Here is a 21,321-nt window from a genome sequence, read left to right as displayed (position 1 = left end):
GGTGGAGCACCTTGGGGGCCCTTCCTCCAAGCGACCCCTCAAACTCCACGGCAGGGGAAGCTCCGTAGCCTCGCCTCAGCCCGTCGGCGGGCGGCAGGAGGAGCCCGAGCCCAAGCCTCGAGTTGGCGGAGCAGCGCGTAGGACAGGTGAGCGAGCCGGGGCGTGTGGCCGAGCCCGGGCGCTCCGCAGCCCCAGGGCCAGCCCGGGCGGCTCCGGCCGTGACTCAGAGCGCGGCGAGGGGAGGCGCGGCCGCCTCAGCGAGCGAGCGAGCAGCGAGAGCGGCTCCGCCGGGCGGAGGCGGGGGCAGCGTGTCCGGCCCAGACCCCTCCTCCCGCCTTCCTCCGCCCGCTCCCTCCTCCCTCCCTCCCAGCGCGGCTCTCCCGGGGACGCGGAGAGGCGCCGCCGGGCCCGGGGCCTGGACCGCACGGGTGCCCGCCCTCTCCCACCGCCGCTCCCACCGCCCGGCCGCGGGCTGGATGTAGCCGGCCGCCCCGCGGGGGCTGCAGCAGCAAGATGGCGGGTAGGCATCGCCCCCCTCCCCCTTCCCGCACACGCCGCCTCCCCGGCGAGGCGCCAGCCCTCCCTCCCCTATCCCCCCTCCTTCTCCTCTCCCCCGCCCCGGCTTCGGGAGCGCTGCCCGCCGCTGTCCGAGCTCGGAACGCAGGGGCTGCGGGGCGGGTCGCGTCGGGGGGGCGCAGCCCGCGGGCGGGGCAGGGTCACGCGTGGCCCCGAGGGTCGGCGGGCGCAGTGGCACATGGTGCGTGTGTGTGTGTGTCTCCCCCACCGCAGATCTGTCGCTGCTCGAGGAGGACCTGCCGGAGGAGATCGACGGATGTGAGTGGGGACGGGGGGGAGCGGTGGGGCGGCTTTCGGGCGAGGAAGTGGCTTCCGCGGGGAGCGCCCAGGGTGCATTGTGGGAGGCGGCGGGGAGGAGGAGGAGGAGGAGGAGGAAGAGGAAGAAGCCATGGCCATGCTCCGCGCTTCCCGGTGTCCATGACCCGGTCCCGGTCGCGCGTGGGGCTGCGCCGGGCGGTCCCGCGGGGTGCGTTGGGCGGCGGGCGGGGCGGGGGCGCCGTTAGCGGCCGCCCCGGAGGGAGCGAGGGAGGGGGGGAAGGAGGGATGGAGGCAGGGGAGGCTCTGCTCGCGGGGCGGCGTCCCCTCATGGCCCGGGCACGGCAGGGCGCCGCCGGGGAGGAGCAGGAGGAGGCTAGGGCTGCTCTATCTGCAGCAGCATGTGGGTTGCTCGTTCCTTTTATATCTCTGTATTTTGTATATTTTTTTTTTTGTGTCCCCCATCCTTCCCCCCCTCCACCCCTCCCCCTCAAGCTCTCCCTGCCTTGTGCAGGGTCTGGAGCACATGTCCTGTGAGGAGCAGCTGTGGGAGCTGGGGATGTTTAGCCTGGAGAAAAGAGGCTCCAGGAGGGACCTTTCTGCTCTTTACAGCTGCCTGAGCGGAGCCTGTGGCCGGGTGGGGGTCGGTCTCTTCTCCCAGGCAACCAGCGATAGGAGAGAGGCCATGGCCTCAAGCTGCGCCGGGGGAGGCTCAGGCTGGACACCAGGAGGGATTTGTTCTCAGGAAGGGTGCTTGGATATTGGAATTGACTGGCCAGGAGGTGGTGGAGTCAGGGTGCTTAGGTATTGGAATTGACTGGCTTGATGTGGAGTCGCTGTCCCCGGAGGTGCTTACGGAGAGTGGACGTGGCACTCAGTGGCATGGTGCAGTTGACACGGTGGCATTTGGTCACAGGTTGGAGAGACGATCTCAGAAATGTTTTCACACCTGATTCTGTGAGTCCTGACCCCGCTGGAGAGATCTGTGCAGGAGAGTTGATGTCAGCGTGCAAAGTCGCAGAATTGTGGCTGGGGTGATGCAAAAATTACTGACTCGGGGCTGAGAAGCCTTAGCATGGCAGACTAGGCTGTTACACAGATGAGAAGGTGTCTGTTGATCGTGTCGGTACTGAGGAGTTTCTTGGAAGCAGAGGAGGGTGAATTTTGGGTGGAAAGTGAAAATGGAGGTAGAGGCAGGCGCCTGCCGTGGGTGTGCAGACCCCTGGTTGCTGCCTGAAGGTGTTGTGTTGGCTGTGCAGTCTGCAGGATATCCTCTCACCAGGGCTGGAGTGCAGGAAAAAAACGTTGTGTTTTGTGGCTTACATTTTTAGAGGAGAGCTATTTAAACTTTTCAGGATTTAACTGATACATCTTCTTTTTCACATTTGTCAGCTGACATTTAGAAGGCTCCTATTGTGCTTTGCCTTGCACAAAGAGGGAGCCTTTCCCTCAGGCTTTTTTTTTTTTAATTCAGTGTGATAAGTCACTGTTTGAAAACTCTCTGTGATTGCAGAGGACTTTTTCAGAAGGGACACACTTAACCAAAAAATAAGGTGCATTCTTTAGTTTCCACTTAGATTATGGTTTTAGTTGACTGTAAGACAGGAATTGAAATTGTCTGTAGCCATTGGAGGGGTGACAGAAGCTGTGGGTTCCTGGTGCTGGTCTTACTGTTATGGTCTTCAAAAATGAAAAAAAAAAAAAAAAAGGCTTGGAGATATGACTCAGTCCAGATGAGAGCATCCTGAAGGCAGAAACCATAGAAATATAAAGATTTGAAACCTCATTAAAAATTACTGAGGTTTTGATGGAAGTAGATAAAAGCAAATGTCTCAATACTTATGCATGGTATTTTTGGAGGAGAAAAACAGGACTCTCTATGAATCAATATGTGCTGTTTGGATGTATTTCAGTCGCACAGTGGCTTTTATGGTTCTAAATTGTACATGATTTTGTTCTTGGGTGGTGTCTGTGTGCCAAAGAAAAATAATAGACATCAAGGAGACTGTACATATCTAGCCAAAAGTGCTGTCTCTTGTGCACTATTTGAAATAGCTGTGTTTTGTACCCATATACAACATGTCTTACACAATTATGGAAGTGTTTCCAATTGATTGGAAAGTGTGAAAGAGACAATTAAAAAAAATCAGACACAAAGTTGCAACTCCTGCCCGAACCCCACCCTACGCTATCCCTCTGTTGTAAATATTTCAAATGTTTGCAGCTCTTTCAAGTAGCAGAGTTAGACACTGGTTTAGAGGTGTATTACTGAAGTGGTAGAATGCAATAGTGATAAAACTGGAAGTGCTGGCAGCTTTTATGTCTGTGTGATTCTGCCAGCTGCATTCTTGCTAAAAGTGTGCTAAGCTATACTTAAAGACAAATAAGAGAGAAATACGTGCAGGCATACCTGTAGTCCTGGTTGTATAATTTAGGAGGAGGAATCAGATGAATGTAAAATAGTCTGGTTGACTGGCTGTTTTGAAAAGTGAGCTATGTTTTCAGTAAATTTTTGGGGTTTTAACTGATCTGTTATCAAGCAATAGCAGGACATGTGTGAGGATGTGCTAGGAGTGTTTGAGACTGGATGCATGTGTCAGGGTCTGGTTTGGACATCTGAAGCTGGGTCTCTGATTGTGCATATGTGTCAGGACATTTCACTAGATTAGGTATTCATCTGTAGCTCGTCAGTGAGCCTACATTTGAGTCTGAATCATGAACATTTTTTTGTTGTTGTAGTATTGTTTTGGGGTTTTTTTCCCTTTGGTAATGAAAATTTCCAGTGGGATTCAGTGTTTCCTCCTAAAGGAGGAATCATTAAGGTGCCTTAAGAGCTACCTTTTGTTGGTCATGTTCTAAAGCAGTAGGAGAAAGTCCTGGAGCTGAGCAAACAGCCGTGCACAGTTCCTGCTGGAAGTAATGAACCAAGCATCTGTGCATCTTTTAGACAGGCAGAGTGAAGAACAGCTGGTTCATGATCTTTGTTTTTTAAGGTTTCTGGAGTCAAGTGTTTTACTGGAAAGTTGGAGTTTAATCAACAACTTGTACAACTGTACAATTTGTTCTTCTCCTCGTTCATTATGTCAACTTGTTGTAAGCTAATTAACCTGAAATATAGAAGAGTAAAATATTATCTCTTTGGAGTACTGTTTTAATGGCTGCTTGTGAAACAAAGTTTACCTTTTCTCTGAAGAAAACTTGATAAATATTTAAGTTAATGAAACATTCCTAGATTTCAACAGGGAGCAGTAAATCTGCTGTTGGAGTAATGGAGACCTTCAAAATATATGCTGTGGAAGGCATCTATTAAAAAAAAACAACCTTCCTTTTGTTGATTTGTTTAAGAGGTCAGAGATTAAACAAGAGCTTTTATAAGAAAGGCTTTCAGAGAGTGGTTGATAAACCGGCTGGATTGACTTTTAAATAATTAATTTCAGCTTTGGTTTGCATTTCTATTTTGAAAGCTTCATATTATTTTTCTGCTCTTGGTTGCTTGGTAACCACTAGAAAGCTCTGATTTTTTTTTCTTGAGGTGAATGCATACTTTACACCTGGTACATTAAACAGATGATTGCTTTAAGTAGTTACATAGCTTGCAAATGAAATGGCATTTCAGTATTTTGATTTTAGCTGATATTTCACTTCTGTAGATATAGCTCCTGATGTTAAAGGCTGTGATTAGAATTGAAGAAATTCTGGTTCTTCAGGAATTCTTTAGGCAGTGGCTTTTCCTTGTTTGTTTGAAGTAAAAGGAAAAATAACCCAAACCCAAGATAGTGAGTGTACCCTGGCTGAACATACTGAATGCTAGAAAAGAAAAATTAATTCCTAGATGTGAGTTGTTTTGTGAAAGACAATTAATTGACTCTAACCCCCCCCAAATAAGGAACATAAAAATTGCATTTCATTTATGTAAAGATAAAGCTAAGAAGAATCCTTGTGTGACATTATCCGTTAAAGAAAAAACAGAATAAAGGCACCTCACTCTGAAGACAATAGAGTGAAAATTAAAAAATTCTAAGTGGAAGCCTGAGGAAGAATCTCCATCCCACTACTTGGATTGTTGATTTCCTCACTCTTCTGTCTGAAATCTTGCACAGTGTACAAAAAGTCAGGGAAAATTTGGCTTTTATTCAAATCTTTTGTTTTGTGCCTACAAAATCAAAACAGAGTAGTATAACTGTCTAAGATAAGTACAGAAAAGAAAAGAAAATAGGCAGCAGAAATGGTTGAAAAATGAACGTGGGCTTGTGGAAAATGAGGTGTTCTTTATGGCTCTTGCCAGACAGTTGGTGTTCCCCCTCCCCTGGCTGTTTCTAGAGGCTGAGCTGATCAGTCCAGATAGATGAAATGAAATGAAATGTACCATGATGCTGACGGCTTTCAGTCTGACCATTGATGTGTGCAGGATGTGTGCTCTGAAAAATAGAGCCATCTGCAATTAGGATTCAGATTTGGGAAGGGATAGCTTTGTTCAACTCATTATTTTAACTGTGATTTAAATCAGGAGAGAAAAGAAATTTGGATCTGATAACTGGTTTTAATACTGTTTTACATTTGTTTTTGGAAAAAGTCTTTGTTAGTGGTAGCTGATAGGTGTATTTGCATGCAATGTCAGGACTTCTGGTAGTTGCAAGTATATGTGTATGCTTTGGTGGTTATGTAGCTTACTCAGATTCTGAAACTTTAGCTTTTGCCTTTCCTTTTACTGTACCCTTAGTTTCCAGATGTTTTAACTAAAAATGCAGAAAATTGAGTTTTAATATCTACACATTGTTTAGGCATTTCTAGTTTAGAACTGTTAAAGGGGTTTTTCATATATATATATACACACACATACACAAACTCTTATGTGTAAACTTGTTTTCTACAGCGCTTATTGCTTTATTTCTTTAGCAATAAGGTAGTTCTTGCAATTGGCAAATCTAATGTTACTCTTTAGATTTTACTAGTGGATGAAACAGTTCTAAAAGCTAAAAACAGAGTAGTGATGATCCAACATAGCTCTATTTTTATTACTGCGTTCTTTTCCATTGATTAAAAAGGGAGGACAGGTCTTCCTAGCCTCTCTTCCCAGCAGGCTTCTCAGTGAGTGAAACACTTTTTTAGCTGAGCTGAAGAAAATTCTCTTTGTGCATCTGCAGATGTCAAAAGCTGTTTTATCATTGATACTATGTTCTTTTTCCAGGTGATGAGCAAATCATCTGGCATTAGCAGTGAGCTTGTGTTGGTTGAATGCTTTTAATTAAATTATTCTCTTAGACTTGGGGTAGGGCACAAGTCTCTTTCCAAATGAAAGGTAATTTAAATTTTTTAACCTTTTTAATGATAATATAAGTTTAAAAAAAGTTGTTTTTTTCTTTGTTGCTGTTTTGTTTTTATAAAATCAGTCTGTATTTCCCTGCGGTCAAATCACAGTCACAGCTTGATGCTGTGTAGTAGTTTTTATTCTCTGGTAGTGAATTATGCTGGCATAACATGCATTCAGCATATTAAAATTCACCTTCCCTCTCCCACAGCTGTACATAGTAATATCAGAAGCTTTTGCACTGTGGCTTCTTTGTTCCTTCACCACAGAATAAGAATTAGCAGATTTTGTTATGCTGGTAGTTGTTTTGTATAGGCTGCACATTGTGCCGCTCTTAGACTTAATTCCAGCTTTAAGTACAGCTAAATTTCCAACATGAGGTTCAGATGCCCTGTTGCAGTACTGACCTTTTGGTCCCATCAGAGTCTGAGCTCTGGTGAGAGTGCTGAGATAGTTTGAGTTACTGGGTTGGCATTTAAGCACTGCAGAAAAGTAATAACAGAAATTACTGGCAGACTTTCTGTAGTGATTGGAATCAGTTCTGTGGTGTGACTGAGATTCTGCTCCTTTGGGAATCCAATAACCGTTCCTTAATGCTAATGAAGCACACTTGTTAAGTCCCTTGTTTTCCCTGGAGAGCAGGGTTTCATTCTCCCAACACTTCATTTCTTTCTCTTTTAATGTGGTGATTGACCCTCATAGAAGCTGGGAGACTCAGGTGGATGGCTGTGTCCCCATGGAATTCTGGTGCTAGTGGTCTCAGGTGGGTAATGGTTAGTCTCTCTTTCTCCAGCTACCGCTTAGGATCCTAGAGAAAAGAAGATGATGTGAGGAAGGGATTGTGCTTGATTTGATGTAGGCTAACGAACCTTTCTCGTGCAGCTGCACATTTTTTCTCCATTACACCTAGTAGAGGATTGAAGAAGTCATTTTCTAGGCTTTCAGCTTTCTGAGGCCACTAGCATCACTTCTGATGTGGGAATGTGCTTTTCACCAGCCAACTTTTATTATCCCGTCTCTGGCAGGAATCCTCAGTTAAGGTTGCCAGCTTTTTTTTTTTTCATTGTCTTATGATTTATCTTCCAGGGCTTTGGATATTCTCCTCCTTCTCCCTCTCTCTCCCACTTGCAGCTAAAAAACAGAGGGAGTGAAAGAGTCACGAAGGAGCTGGAAATGTTCAAAATCCTCGGCTTAAGATAGTGAAACCTTGGTGCTTGCAGTTATTTCTGACTGCTGACCTATTGTGGAGCTGGCAGACTGCAGTGTGTTGAAGCTGAAATGCTTTTCATTCCTGTGTGTACCTTTTGCTGCTAAGGCTTTCCCTCTGTGTGGGCAGGAGGTTTTCATTGCAAGAGTTATAACATGGGCAGAACTGGATGAGAGGATAGCTTCTGCTCTGAGAGCTGGAGGAACAGTTCCCTCTTTGGAAGAGCAAGCCAGGGACAGCTGCTCCTAAAGGTTCCCAGAATATCAGTGCTCCTCTGTCTGCTTTAGAAGGTACAGTATAAGAGAAACCAATGTGGCTGTTCCTTAGTTAGAGGGATGCTGCAGTTCTTTCTGGCAGTAGGGTGTTAAAACCCTACTGGGTAGGTTAAAAAAGTGTCAGAATATATTTGTGATGGGTGTTTGTTTGCAACAGTGGAACAACACCACTGACAGTTGAGACTACTGGTTTGGTGATTTTTCTTACTGTATTTAAGGTAAAGAAAATAGAGAGGCAAATAGTAGCATAAATATGGGTTATTCTCTGTACAGTTTCTGGAAAAGCTAAATAGATTAGTGTATAAAATGGATGTGGTATGTGAGTGATATTGCAGACTGTTGAAACATTTTTCTCTGATAAACAAATCCGCTTAGGGAATTTTTTTTGTGTTGTTGCCATAGTGCCTGAACAGTTCCCAAATATTTGAATGGAGGAGAAACTACCTTTTCCTTCCTCTCTAGCCTACAGGAGGAACAGCTTGATTAGTCTGAAGGGATGCCTGCTTGTGCAAGTAATGTAAACATTAAATTGCATTGAAATGAGCACCCGTGAGCACCCCAACCCATGTTCATACTTTTTCTCTAACAGTGAATCCACTGCATTCTGTCCTGCTCAATTTTCTCCCATGGACCAGTTTTAGAATTTATACTGAGCACAGACAGGAAGAGTGGGGAGAGTTGCAACAGAAATTTCTCTATATGCCCAGGAAACATAGATGATTATCTCACCTAGTGTTTTGAAAGCTGTCAAGCAGTGTCTCAAGAACATTGTCTGGGATTTAAGCAGTGAGAGGAAAAGTGCAGTTAGAAAGTTGAAAGGAATTCATGTTGCAAAGCCATGTTTTATAGTTTATAGATGTCTCAGTTGTAGGGCTTGCCTTCTCTGCAGTGTTCAGCCCAAGTAAGTGTATTTTAGTTACTGCAGTGATGCTGTCAAAGTCCCTGCACAGTGGAACAGCACTTGGTAGCTGATGTATTGTAACTCAGGGTGTCACATCAAGCATTGCAAAGCTTGCACAAGTGTTTGGAGTGTTTGAGCTTCAGCTGCTTGCTTCATGTCTCTCTTCCTTTTAGTTAGTCCAGTGTTAAGGCACATACAGTTTGAACTTGGTGGTATTGTGTGTACCAGATACCCAGTTGTGTGGCAGAATTTAAGCATGGCCCCAAGCACAGTGTCCTGTTGTGGTAGGACCAGAGAGAACATGTTGGTTGAAGATGAAAGTAGGATTTTCCTCCCAGTGCTACAAAATTCTTGGTCAGTCATGAGGTCAGTTAAAAATCCCATGTAAGCAGTGCTCTGCTGAGAGAAAAGGGATACCTTTCTTTCACAGTAATGACCTTGTAGAGGAGAAAAAAGTACCTTAGAGGAGCTTCCTGCTTGCAGTGGCTGGCTTTTTCTTCATTCCAACCTCATTCCCCAATTCCTAAGTGCATGCAGTTGTTTGGAAGGGGTAGAAGACAGGGACTTAAACAGCAGGGAACTTGAGTGCCTTGGTGATGGGCGTGACATGCTCCCTACAGGAAATAGGCAGACAGAATATAAACTGTTGGTTGTTTTAACTGGTAGCTTGGATGTCCTTCTCTTTGTTTCAGTTTCCTCTGGAGCAGCATTTGTTGCAGGTCAAACTGTTAATCGGTAGGAGGTGCATTCAGCTGTTGTGTAAATAAATGACTAGTGAGCAATATGAGAGAGAACTATTCCTTTCTGTTCTGAGCAAATCAGGATTTTCAATGCTGCTTGCATATGCCTGAAAGAAGCAAACTTGGTGTAGCTCCATCTTTTCTCCTTGCATAAAGAATTTTGTATTGCCCCTTGTTTCTTCTGATGCTTGATGAGAAATGCTGCTCCTGTGGCAGCTTGATAGCTATCTTTTTGTGAAGGCCTTTGCTGTGTCTGTGCTTCTAGCTGTTAGCAAGCTCTGCTATCAAAGTGCTGCATAGGGGCTAATGTGGTAATTGCATCAGAGCTGCTTTGCATTTCCAGCTTTCTTATCTTCTTCCTTGCTCCTTCCTCTCTACTCCTTCTGCCCAGCCCCCAAACCCAGTCCTGCTGAACTTGGAGTTCAGACAACAAAGTCTGTGCATGCAGATGTGGTAACTTGACATTCATAAGAGGCTCAAGTCTGATAGTGCTCCATGGTTTGACGGGCTAATTTAGGGGAGAAACACAGAAGGAGAAGGGTGGTTCTTATTTCTGCTAATATGGTAGGTGGGCTGGAATCTGACATTATCATTTCCAGTGATGATATTTGCCAAGTAGAATCATACATCTTGTGGCTTCTCAGTTGCATTTTCAGTCTCAGACTGAAGGAGGAGGAAGACAGAGAAAGTAGGTTTTAAGTATCTCATGGGAAAAACAGCTCCTGCTTTGTGTGTGTGGGTTCTGTGATGACCAGTGAGTGATGCCTGGATGGGGCAGGCAGCATGGTAGAATTCAGCATGACAAGCACATTTTGTAAAATTGGTGTGATTGCCATTGCAATAGCTGTTGATTAATGTTACTGAAGCAGTGCAATAAATATATGGCAGCAAATTAATCTGAAATAATGTCACTGATGAGTCTGTGCTGTCATCACAGAACCAGAGCTGGGGCCTTAGAGCAGTTAGAGCACTCTTTCCTCAGAGCACTCTTTCCTTGTGCACTAGGAAAGAGTTAAGAGTAGTGAGTTCAGCTGTGAGCAAATGCAGATGCTTAAGCATTAGTGTTCATGCTGAGCTGAATTTCTCTTTGCAGCACATCAGATACAAAATGATGTTTCTTACAGAAAGTTACATAGAAATGAATGTGTTTACAATACTGTAGGGCTGAGAATACTACTTGTGTTCTGCAGAAGTCTGAACCTAAGGTGGAGTTATTCTCTTGTAGCATGGAAGGCAGTAATTTAGAACAAAACCTGCTGCTGTTATTTTGTGGTCATGATATCAAATGTCTGGGCTCATAAGATTACAATTCTTGCTTTACAGTTAAGCAGAAAAATCACTTGCCTGAACAGCAGAACAGAACTCAGTTCTTTCTGCATATAAGTACTGTATTATCCTGAATATCCATATGATAACAATTGATGTAGAGCATAATAAGTAGCTTATACTAAAATTGAATAAAAGTTTGTCCATTTTAGTAGATATATCTGCCACATAGTTTTTGCAATAGATCATGAGAACTCTTTGGGGATACAGAAGATAAAATGAGAGAACTGTTAATATTAGCTGGAAATCTTGAATCCTTAAAGGTGTTTGTTTTTCAGCTTTCAGAATTTAAAGTTGCTTATTTTTTTAAATAGACTTCTTGTCACTGAGTTTCCATGCCAAAACAAAGAAGAATATATTTCTGCCATGGGGCTCATAGGAAATACAGAAGAACAAGAAGAATACATATAGGCCTCATTATTGAGCAGTCTGTGGCAGAGAATTGTTCCTGCATTATTAAATAAGAAAAAACAGTAGTTATGTTTTCCAAATGTGATTTTGTGCACCTCTCTGTAAAAGATTCAGCATGAGAGACCTTTGTGAAAGATACTGTCAGGGTATATATGTAGTAGAAAAACCAACTCCCTTGAAAATTGGCCTAGAGGCTGTGGTTTTATAGAGGACTGAGTTTTAAATGGCCCTCTGTTTTGTTGTTGTATGCTCAGCCAAGCTTGGCAGTGGTTGACTAAGCACCCCTAAATGTAGTGTGCCTCAGCAAGATTGCTGTATAGTTCACATTAGTTAATAACTCTGCCACATTATTGTATCCTTGCCATAAAACTAGGGGAGCTTGAGGGGAACAGAGAGATATATTTTCACACAGTACAGTGTGGACCAGGTGCAAGATAGATAGACAAGCTTGAGCAGCTTCTACAAAACAACACTCAAATGTTTTGATAGGAAAATGAAGGTGCACAGAGGAGAAGTTACTTGGCTTCTGTGATACCACAGAAGTTAATGGCAATCAGACATGGAAGCAAAAGGCAATGCCTGTCTTGTTATGTGATGCATCCTTGTGTTTGGCAGTCATTGTGTAGAGTTTTGAAGAGAAACTTGCAAACTTTGTCTAGATAAATTATGAGTGTATTCATTTTGCTCTGCTTTGGTACTTGAATGTATGGAAATAGAAGCACTGTGGTTGCTTTTGACATCGTTGTGCAATTGCTGTTTCTCCTCTTGAAGCCACTAGTGGCTTTGAACTCCTGGGATAGCATGTTCTGATGGAAACTCCTGTTTTCTCTAGCTCTGCTTTTGCATGCTTACATGTGAGCACGTAAGACCAGATTAGAAGGTAGTAAAGGCTCTGCACTAGCAGTAGTTTTCAGTGGTGTCTTGTAGCATATATGCTTTCTGTGGATTTGGTCCAGACTTGTACCTGTTTGAAAAAGTGGAGAAGAATAAGAAAATTTACCCACAGTTTTTTTGCAGTAGAAAAGTAGTACATGACCCTGTTACCTGCTCCTCACTCTGAAGCAGGAAGAAATTTGTGTGTTCTGCATTTGAATTAGGCAAAATTTTTATGGTATTGACCAGCATAGAGTTAAATTTCTCTATAATACCTTATCTGGGACAATGCTTTGGATTTGTGCTGAAACTAGTGTTGATAAATCACTGATGTGCTAGTTACTGTTGAAGACAGGGCTTAAACACTGTCAGGACCTTTTCTACTCCTCATGATGCTCTCCCAGTGAATATGTTGGAAATGTGCTGAGTATCCCCATATAAGCTACTGTGCAGAACTTGAATGCTGTCCCAGCCAAAATCAGTACACTTGTGTTGTCTAGGGGTGTGGCTGGCGTTGGTAAAATTCACAGAAGGTCCTGTGGTACTTAGTCAAGTGCTCAAAGCTGGGTGGCAATATTCAATTAACAGCCTTTTTGGTCACTGTTTTGTTGTAATGTGGAGGGAAAAGCACAGTGACTTGGTTAATTGCATAATGCAAAATATGTCCTTTATGCATTTTAGGAGTGGTCAGGTGCTGGTGACTGATGTTTGTGGTGAGTTGAAGACCAGCATCCACGTGAGGGACTTTGTTGGAACGGGAGTTCTTTGTTAGAATGGACTGTCTCTTTTGGCTTGCACAGATTTTGTGAAATGAAAATAAGTATGTAATGTAACTGTAACAGCACTTCACTAGAACTGTAATACTTCATGTGCTGATTGATTTATTTTTACCACCCTTTTCTTCCCTGTATTATAGTTGTGTTAATCAAGATGTTGTCATTTGAATGATCTCTTCTGTGACTGTGAGCTGAGATGCTGGAATTATTTAAATAATAAATGTTGTTTGGTAGCAGAGGCACATCAAGCTCAATGTAGTGCTAAGCCTAATTTTACAATTCATAAACTCAGCAGCACAAAATTCACACAATTCACAGTATGAACTAGTAGGAGCCATCAAACAGATAAATTGTAAGCAGATGTTTATATTTTTTATCATTGGTATTTACATCTGATATAGAGTGGATTTAGCAGTTGGATTGACTTAACTGGTTTCATAAGACAAAAATTGTAGAAAAATAAATGTAGAGGGTACAAGGAGGAACATAGAACAAAGCTGAGGTTGAGAACAGGGAAATTGAGTGAGTAAAATTGGTGGTGCGTGTAATGGTCAGCATTTTATTTTTTTGTATTTGTGAGTTTGATAGCTGAGTAACTATTGTCAGCAGTATAGTTATTTTTATGTTGGTATTTTGACATAGTTTCTTTAATTTATGTTTTTAAATTTACAATATGATCAACAGACACTGAAATAGAAAAATAGGACCCTGTCAGAGAAGTAATTTCACTGTCTGGTTTGGAGAGAAAGATACTGAGGGGTGACTTCACCACTTTCTGTAGATTCCTGAGAATGGGAAGTAGAGAAAGAAGGGATTTAAGTTTTGGTCAGCCCTGAGGTGGTTGGGCAGTTGGACTGGATGATAGTTGAAGATCTCTTCCACTGAAATAGTCTAGGTGTGAGATGGCAGAACTAAAAACACAGAAAAATCCCTGCTTTCAGTTGGATTTGTAGGTTGAATTAAAGGCCTATGAGCCTGTGAAAGGATGGAGCCTGTTCCTTGTTAACTTAACCTGGCATAAAGTCCTAGCTTGCACTATGAGTTCATTTTTACTCGCCTCCCACTTCCTGTGAAAATAAAACAGATTCTTGCAAAAAGCCCAAACTAAACAACAAAAATTAAACCCAAACAAACCCACAAACCCAAACCAAACACAAGTTCAAACAGTTATGTAAACCTGGAGTTGCTAAACACTTTCCCTTTGTGTTGCAATAGCTTTTTGCAGCTGATCTTTCTTTTCAGCCTTCCCTTCCTCCCCCTGCAGTTTGTTATTCTATCCTCTACCTTACAAATATCTAACACCACTAATTCCCCTTCTCAGATTGCTCTTCCATTTCCTTTGGCTCGTAGTACACTTTCTTCCTTTCTCCTATCTCTTAGATTGTTCTTACACGCTTGCTCTTTCTCCATCAGTTTTTCTTTTGATTTCTGGCAGGAATGTCATGTCCTATCAGCAACTGCAAAGTCTCGTCTTGTGCAAGGATGGGATCAGTTGATGTCCATAGATTCCCTATGTAGAAAATGGGAGAATTACTTAGTTTTTAAAAGGGTGCCATTACCTTAGTTTATGTCTAAAAATATAACTCTCCCAGAGCTCAGTGTTTGTCTTTTGACATTTGAAGTACAGTAAGGAAGATGTTCAGGTAGTGGTAGCTGTTTATGTATTCTGAATGTTGAAAATAATGACACACTGTTTGGTGAGCAATTTATATAGCACAGCATAATTGTGTGGAAGGTAGAGGACAATAATGTTTTTTTCTTCCTTTTGTAGAGTTCATTTAAAAAAAGTTGTTGGACTTCTAGGTCTGTTTTGTGTTCTTCTCTATTTGCAAGTTCTGAAAAGGCATTGCAGGGAGATTGGGATGGACCGAAGAGTGGGGTAGTGTACTGTTGTGTTGTGTTTTCAGGACTAATGGAGGTGACCTTTCCAACAGGTGATCTCATTTGCAGCCAGAAGTGTGTGTTTGCTATGAGTCTGAGTTTTAGAGCAGTTTTGAGGGCATACAGAAACTAAAAAGGTGGTAATTCAAATCTTCATTCTTAAGCAGCTCTGCAGAACAGGATTGGACTTCTTTCCACTTCTTTGGTTCTATGTTGATAAATGTTGTATATGAAGTTCCCTGATGATTTGCTGGTTAATAATTATGCAGTAATTGAAGTGACTTGTGCCCATTTTATTTGGTAGCCAGATCTAGCAGCACGCTCTGATTTTTTTTGACATGCTTAGTTTAGATTTTTCTGTTTTGCAACAAAGTCTTTTTGGTCTGTTAGATCATGTTGTATAAACTTTGGGCTACCTGCAGCTATGATTTGAGTTCGTGTCTTCAAAAAAAAGCTGACTTTACAATTGCATAAAAGTAATTTGCTTGAGAAAAATATAAGGTATAAAAATACTCGGGAAGTTTAGTGATGAATCTTACTTGGGAACTTAGAGAAAATGACTCAATATCCATTTATACATCATCAGTCACACTTATAGAAAAGACTTTATGGGGGCTGGGGAAGCTGGTGGGAACAATGTGATGCAGTTACTAAATACGTTGTCAGTGGGACCTTGCCTAGATTTCTGTATTTCAGACCAACAACAGACATCATTTTAGTGTCAAACTACTGTGATTATAAGGAATATTTCTGATGTCTCTGATAGTTGGTGTGGATGACTACAGCTCAGAGTCTGATGTGATTATTATACCTTCAGCCCTGGACTTTGTCTCACAAGATGAGATGTTGACGCCTTTGGGAAGATTGGACAAGTACGCTGCAAGTGAGAACATATTTAACAGGTATGCTTTTTGAATGTCTGTCTGGCTAATGGTATGCAAACTACTCATCTGATTCAGATCTGACTGAAGCTAATTTGCATGGAATACAAATAATTTCAAAAAACCCAACACCTTTATGAAACTTCAGTTTGCATCCCTCCTTCTGTTTGCTCATGCACCTCCTATTTAAAGAGAGCAAAATATTAATGATAACACAAAAACATTAGTTCACCTTTTAAGCAACTGTAGTAAAGGACTTCTTGAATTTCTTCCTTAATTGGAGAACATAATTTAGGTTTTTTTGCAGATGCTAACATTCCTGTTGGCACAGGACTGTAAGGTGATAGTAAACTCCATCCATAACTCTGTGTGAAAGTAAGTTTAAGAAAATACTTCATGAACGGTCAGGAGAGCATAATGAACAGCCAAGAGACTGCCAGGAGAAAGCCAAGAACTTTATTTCAGAATCAAGCTCCTCTGTAGTTTACAGCTTGAGTATTGCTGCTTCTGGTTATTGAAAGTGAACTTGCCCAGTTAATACTGTGTTCTGCATTTTCCCCTTTTTATTTCTGTAATGAGATGCCACTGAGATGTTTGTTTCATTTAAAAGCAAGAGTATTTCAGCATACTTCAGACAGACACACATCCCACCCCATCCTCTTGCACTCAGACGCTCTGCACTCAAATGGAGAAATTCAAGCCCATAGTTTATTTTAATTGGAACTGTAAATGGTAACATGATCACAGAAATGTATAAAATATGTTAACATTGAGATTTTCTGGTATTTTATTTGAACATGGTTTAGTTTGGGCTTCAAGTAAGCTTTTAATGAAGTGTGTTTGCTTTAATGCTGAATTCTTAATACAGTAATGTGCAGAAGCAAAGTCTGTGATCAACCACCCAATAGGATAGCCTCTGTTTTGTTGTTCATGGCCTGGGTTTGGAAAGGATTTAGCCCTGTTCTTAACTTAAGTCACGTGAACTGTACTTAAAATTCCTCACTACATGTGTGAACATACCATTGAATCGAAGCTGAAAATTGCAGAATGGTTTCTCTTGTTATAACCTGCATAAACCTGTATGCATACATAACTTCTGAAATATGCATCATTTTCAAATTTTGTTTTTTCCTGAAATCCAAAATTGCTGTATTTTACAATTTAAGATGAAATGGACACTTATGCTACCAGGAGAGAGTTTTTGCATGTTTTGACTTTTCATGGGGAGGGAGCTTTCAGGTCTCCAGGTGACAATTATATAATAAAAGCCAGTAGGAAGGAGAACAAACTCAGAAACTCAAGTTGTGTATCTTCAAAAACTCAAGTTGTGTATCTTGAATTTTAACCAACAGTGCTGTTCCTAATATCTTACTTGCCCGCCTAAGAAAAAATGGTGATTTCTCAGTATGGATTGCATTGGATATGGGCATGCACAAACTGGGAATCCTTTTAATTGCTCTGTGCAGCTTTATGCATCCTATGCTTTCCTGCAGGGAAAGGTGGTTGGAGTAACTAGTTTTTCCTGATTTTTTTTCCCCTGTGTTTGCTTGTTTGGATTATTTTTGCTGGTACAAACATGTTTTTTAATCCTAGCTTTCTTTGTAGGCCTATTGTTATGTAGCATTAGAAAATACAGGAAATGGCAAATGATAATTATTAGTGGTATAACTGAGTAGCACTTAGATCACAATAAATGATAGTGACTACTGCAGTCAGTTTATGATGATTCAGCATTAGTCAGTCTCAGAATAATAGGAGGGATTTCTGCTAAGCTGAGGAACCGGAGCATTTAATATGAAAAAGATTAATTCAATTACATTTGTTTATTCCTATGTCTTAGTATGGTATCAGCACATCCAATTACTAATGAGTAGTTTAAAAGTTTTAAAATGCTATTATTGAGTTAATAATGTTTCAGTTGTTTCTGTGACCTTGAACCTGCATTTCTGTGGGAGCTTCATGTTACACATTCCAAATTCTTGAAACATAATCATTGAATCTGGGTAAATTAGGGTCAGATGTTTTTCCCCCTTTAATTGGATGAATTTGCTTTTAGTATGGGAGGTTTTAATCTTTAAGTTTCATTTTAGGTATTATTTCTCTTTGCATTTGGTTTTATTATCCTTTTCTATCTGGTTAATCGCCTACGTATGCAGCATATTTGCAGTCTGTGATTGTATTGAATGATTAAAGTGAAGGGATTTTTAACAACTGCTGCAAAAGTCTAGTCTCCTTTAAATGGATTCCTTGAGTGTTCATGATTTTTCAGCCATTTGTTCTGAGATGGAAATGAATCAGTGTCTGTGTCCTAAAAAATTTAAAGAGATGAGGCTTGGAAATAGCAATGTCTTCTTTGTTTAAATATGTAAGATTTCTCATAGGGTTAACTGAAAGAGAGAGAGAAGTAGGGAATCCATTAACAGCTTCCCAAGTGGTGGAAGGTTTTGCTTTGTGACAACTTTTGGTATGTTATGTTTTAAATTTTTACTGGTTTAGGTGTTGCTCATGAGCACCACAGATGTTGCCTACGAGAATGGAGGGGAACCTGACAAATATTACAATAAAAAATTGTTTGTCTGCAAAATAAGGCAAGTGGAGTCTGGCTGTGGTGTGACTATGGAAGAGGCAGCCTTCAGTTCAGATTTGAGAAGCATCTCTAGGAAATGCCTTAATAATCCACCATCACATTGCAGCAAGAGTAGATGTTGAGCAGAAAGCCAAAGCCATCACCCTGGAACACAGAATCTTCTTGTGTCTGGTAGCGCTGGTGTGTGTACATACACACAAGGATGATGATTCCTTTTTGCTACTTGCTTTAAAAACCAATTGCTAGTTGCTTGTGCAGTTTGGAGCTTAGCCTTTGTCTCTTTTTGGTTTTTTTGTGTTAAAATCACTTGTGGGTTTTTTATTCTTTATTGCCTTGAACTTGCTTCCATTCCTCATTAAGAAGGCTCAGAAGTGTAGAGCACTCACCAATAAATCTGTTTGAATAGTGAGGCAGTTCCTGAACACAGATCCTTCATTTCATATGAGGAATTATTGCTGCTTTTTCTCTGCAGACCAAAGCACATCTTGGCAGTAGTGCTGTTCACTGTGGTTCCTCACTTGCTGAGACTCAGTGGGTTAGTTGACTTCTCTCACTTTCCAAGACTACATTAAATATGTAGGAGACACGTGTCCACACAGGCTGGTTTATGAAATTGCTTCATCTGTTCCTCTTCTCTTTTCAGAGGTGTCCAGCCCTTTAAAAAGACCAAGTCAACTCTGCTTCTAGGTTAGTGTGTCATGCAGTCTGTTTCCCTCCGTTAGGGTTTTTATGGCTGAATTTTATCTGCATATCAGGATCTCTGCTGAGAGCTGTACTTCTGTTGAGTTGAAAAGAGTGAGGGAGAAGAAATTTAATTAAAGGCAAATGGTTTCTTCAGTTTGTTTTTTAAGAAGATTTTATACATCTGTATGTCAAAACAGTTTAATTTAAAATAGTTCTGCAACTGGCCAATGTGCAATATTTAAATTACTGATTTTCAGTAGGAGAAAATGTGTGCTTAGCTTTGGGAATTCATGGAAACATCCTGCCTTTCTCTGATTCCATGGAATTGTGAAGTTCTTGAGCTTCCCTTGTGCACTGGGAATGTAACCATCTGTTCTCTTGTAAGTTGTTGACCACTGCTCATGTTCAGTGCTTGTAGTGAACATAGTAAAGTTTAGGTATGCCTCTGCTCTTGTCTGCAGCACTGCTGTTTGTCAACAGTGCTTCTACCTAGGCTCCATCCTAGGTGTGTTTCTGTCCTTCAGTTCTGGAAATACCTGGCACTTGACACTTGCTCCTTCAGTGTTTTGTTGAGTTGCTCCAGGGCATTACCAGATCTACCAGTGTCTTGGACACTGTTCCTTGGCCCATTCCCATTCCATTATCCAGGGATAACTCTGCTAGCTCTGAGCTGACATTAACCCATGTTATCCAGTAGGGTAAGAAGAGTGATGCCATTGCAGGGTGTTTTTGAGGAGAAGGTTGATTGCCACACATCAGCTGCATCCAGGGCTCTCTAGGTACCCAATGGGTATGACTTTGTAGCACAGGCTATGACAGAACCTTGGGGGACACAAATCCCAAATCTGACTATATCTCATCTCTCATAAATTAATCCATAGCAAATTTTCTTGTGCATTTGAAGTAGAACTGAGTTGATTATGACTTATTTCATATTTTCTTAATGTTTCTGCTTTGCTTAATGTATGTCTCAGGTACACATGGGTTGGGTAGTATGTGTTATTTTCACAGTATGTACCCACCACACACAGTATATACCCACAGCATTCAAATGAAGTTTGACTTTTAAATGTCAACCACTGTTGGTTTAAATGTCAACTGTAGCACCATTGGTATGAAAATCTTTAGCTTGAGTGTTCATGCTTCTGTGAAATAAATTCAGAGTTCTGTTTAAAAGCGTTTTAACGATACTAGTGTTACTTTGCTTTGTATGGAACAAGTTAAGGACTTCATAGATGAGGATGGATGGAAGGCTGATTCTGACTTCCTAACATTCAGCTCCTGTTTGCCCACTTAGCAGATGATTATTATTTCTGTTCTTGGTGGCTGGTTTCTCTTATCCTTGTAAATGAAAGGGATACTTTTAATGTTATATTTAAGGCTTACAATTCTTTAAGATTATGCCAGGTATCAGAAGTAAGAATTCCCAAAGCAGGGCTAGCTAAACTTACTACAATTTATAAATTAAATTTTAAGTGAATATATACAAAATTCTATTTGGTGTAAGAAACTTCTGTGATTCACAACTTTTTGATTTAGCTGTATTTCTGGACACAAATAATGCTTATTTTTAATCTTTCTTGTAAACTAGGCAAATGGTGGCTCGAAGTTTGCTGGACACTTTGAAGGAAGTCAGTGATGATGAGAGAGATTGTATTGCTGTGTTGGAGAGAATCAGCAGATTAGCTGATGATTCAGGTAGGTAGCACTAAACATTTTACTGGGTTGATGTGGGAAAATCAAAGGTGCTAAAGCTGTGTTTAGCACAGGAGCAGTATGTTCTTTCTCCAATATTCAAACTAGGCTTCTGCAAATTCAATAAAGTAGTGTAAAATTTATTTTTTCTTAATCATCCCCCAAAGATTACTTTTTTCCTTACTATTTTCAGCAACAGATTTACACCCCTTCAAAATGTAGGACTGTAGATTTCCAACAGTACATTTTTTTTGTAACTTTTATTATTTACTTTTGCTACTCAAAAGATCTATATGATTACTTTAGATTTGTAGATCAAGATTAGTTTCTTGCCTTGAAAATAAACTTGGAAACCATCTGTACAACACTCTCATAAGTTTTGGTAGAATTTAAATGCTGAAGTTGTTCCTTTGCACCTTTTTGGGCAACCAGGTGTTCAGGTAAGAGAAGCAGCAAGAATTGGTAAAGGTGCAAATATAGAATCAGAGAATGGTTTGGGTTGGAAGGGACCTACCATGGACACCTTCCACAAAACTAGGTTGTTCAAAGGCCCATCCAGCCTGATCTTGAACACTTCCAGGGATGAGGCATCCACAGCTTCAGGGTAACCTGTTCCTGTGCCTCAGTGAAGACTTTCTGCTACCTGCCTTCTTTCACTTTGAAGCCATTACTGCTTATCAGGTCACTACCTGGCTTTGTAAGAAGTCCCTCTCCAGCTCTCTTTCAGCCCTCCTTAGGTACCAGAAGGCTGCAGTGAGGTCTCCCAAGAGCCTTCTCTTCTCCAGACTGAACAGCCCCAGCTCTGTCAGCCTTCTCTCATAGAACAGATTCTCAGTCTCTCTGATCAGTTCCGTTACCCTCCACTGGACTCACTGCTACAGGTCTACATCCTTCTTATCTTGAGATCCCGTGGGCTGGATGCAGCACTCCATATGATGTCTCACC

At 41.4% G+C, this 21,321-nt stretch overlaps 1 protein-coding gene across 4 annotated transcripts in view; it reads left to right on the top strand.

The window, feature by feature from the left end:
- Positions 1-394: 394 nt before the first annotated feature.
- Positions 395-21,321, top strand: part of PPP4R1 (protein phosphatase 4 regulatory subunit 1) — a 62,847-nt gene continuing 41,920 nt past the window's right edge. Inside the window, exons 1-4 of one of the 4 annotated variants that reach the window (XM_054284684.1) lie at positions 395-520; positions 790-834; positions 15,347-15,431; positions 20,273-20,379. In XM_054284684.1, the coding sequence (XP_054140659.1) occupies positions 514-520; positions 790-834; positions 15,347-15,431; positions 20,273-20,379 (244 nt within the window). In that variant the 5' untranslated portion in view covers positions 395-513. Of the gene's footprint in view, positions 521-755; positions 835-968; positions 1,043-15,295; positions 15,432-20,272; positions 20,380-21,321 lie in introns of those variants that run through there. The other 3 variants (XM_054284682.1, XM_054284685.1, XM_054284683.1) reach the window with 3 other exon arrangements.

This window comes from Melozone crissalis, unplaced genomic scaffold, assembly GCF_028551555.1.
Source record: "Melozone crissalis strain CALT ecotype California unplaced genomic scaffold, PUWL_Pcris_2 ptg000042l_1, whole genome shotgun sequence".
NCBI classification, from domain to species: Eukaryota; Metazoa; Chordata; class Aves; order Passeriformes; family Passerellidae; genus Melozone; species Melozone crissalis.
Note: the sequence above shows the minus strand (reverse complement) of the source record. Positions and strands in the feature narration are given on the sequence as shown.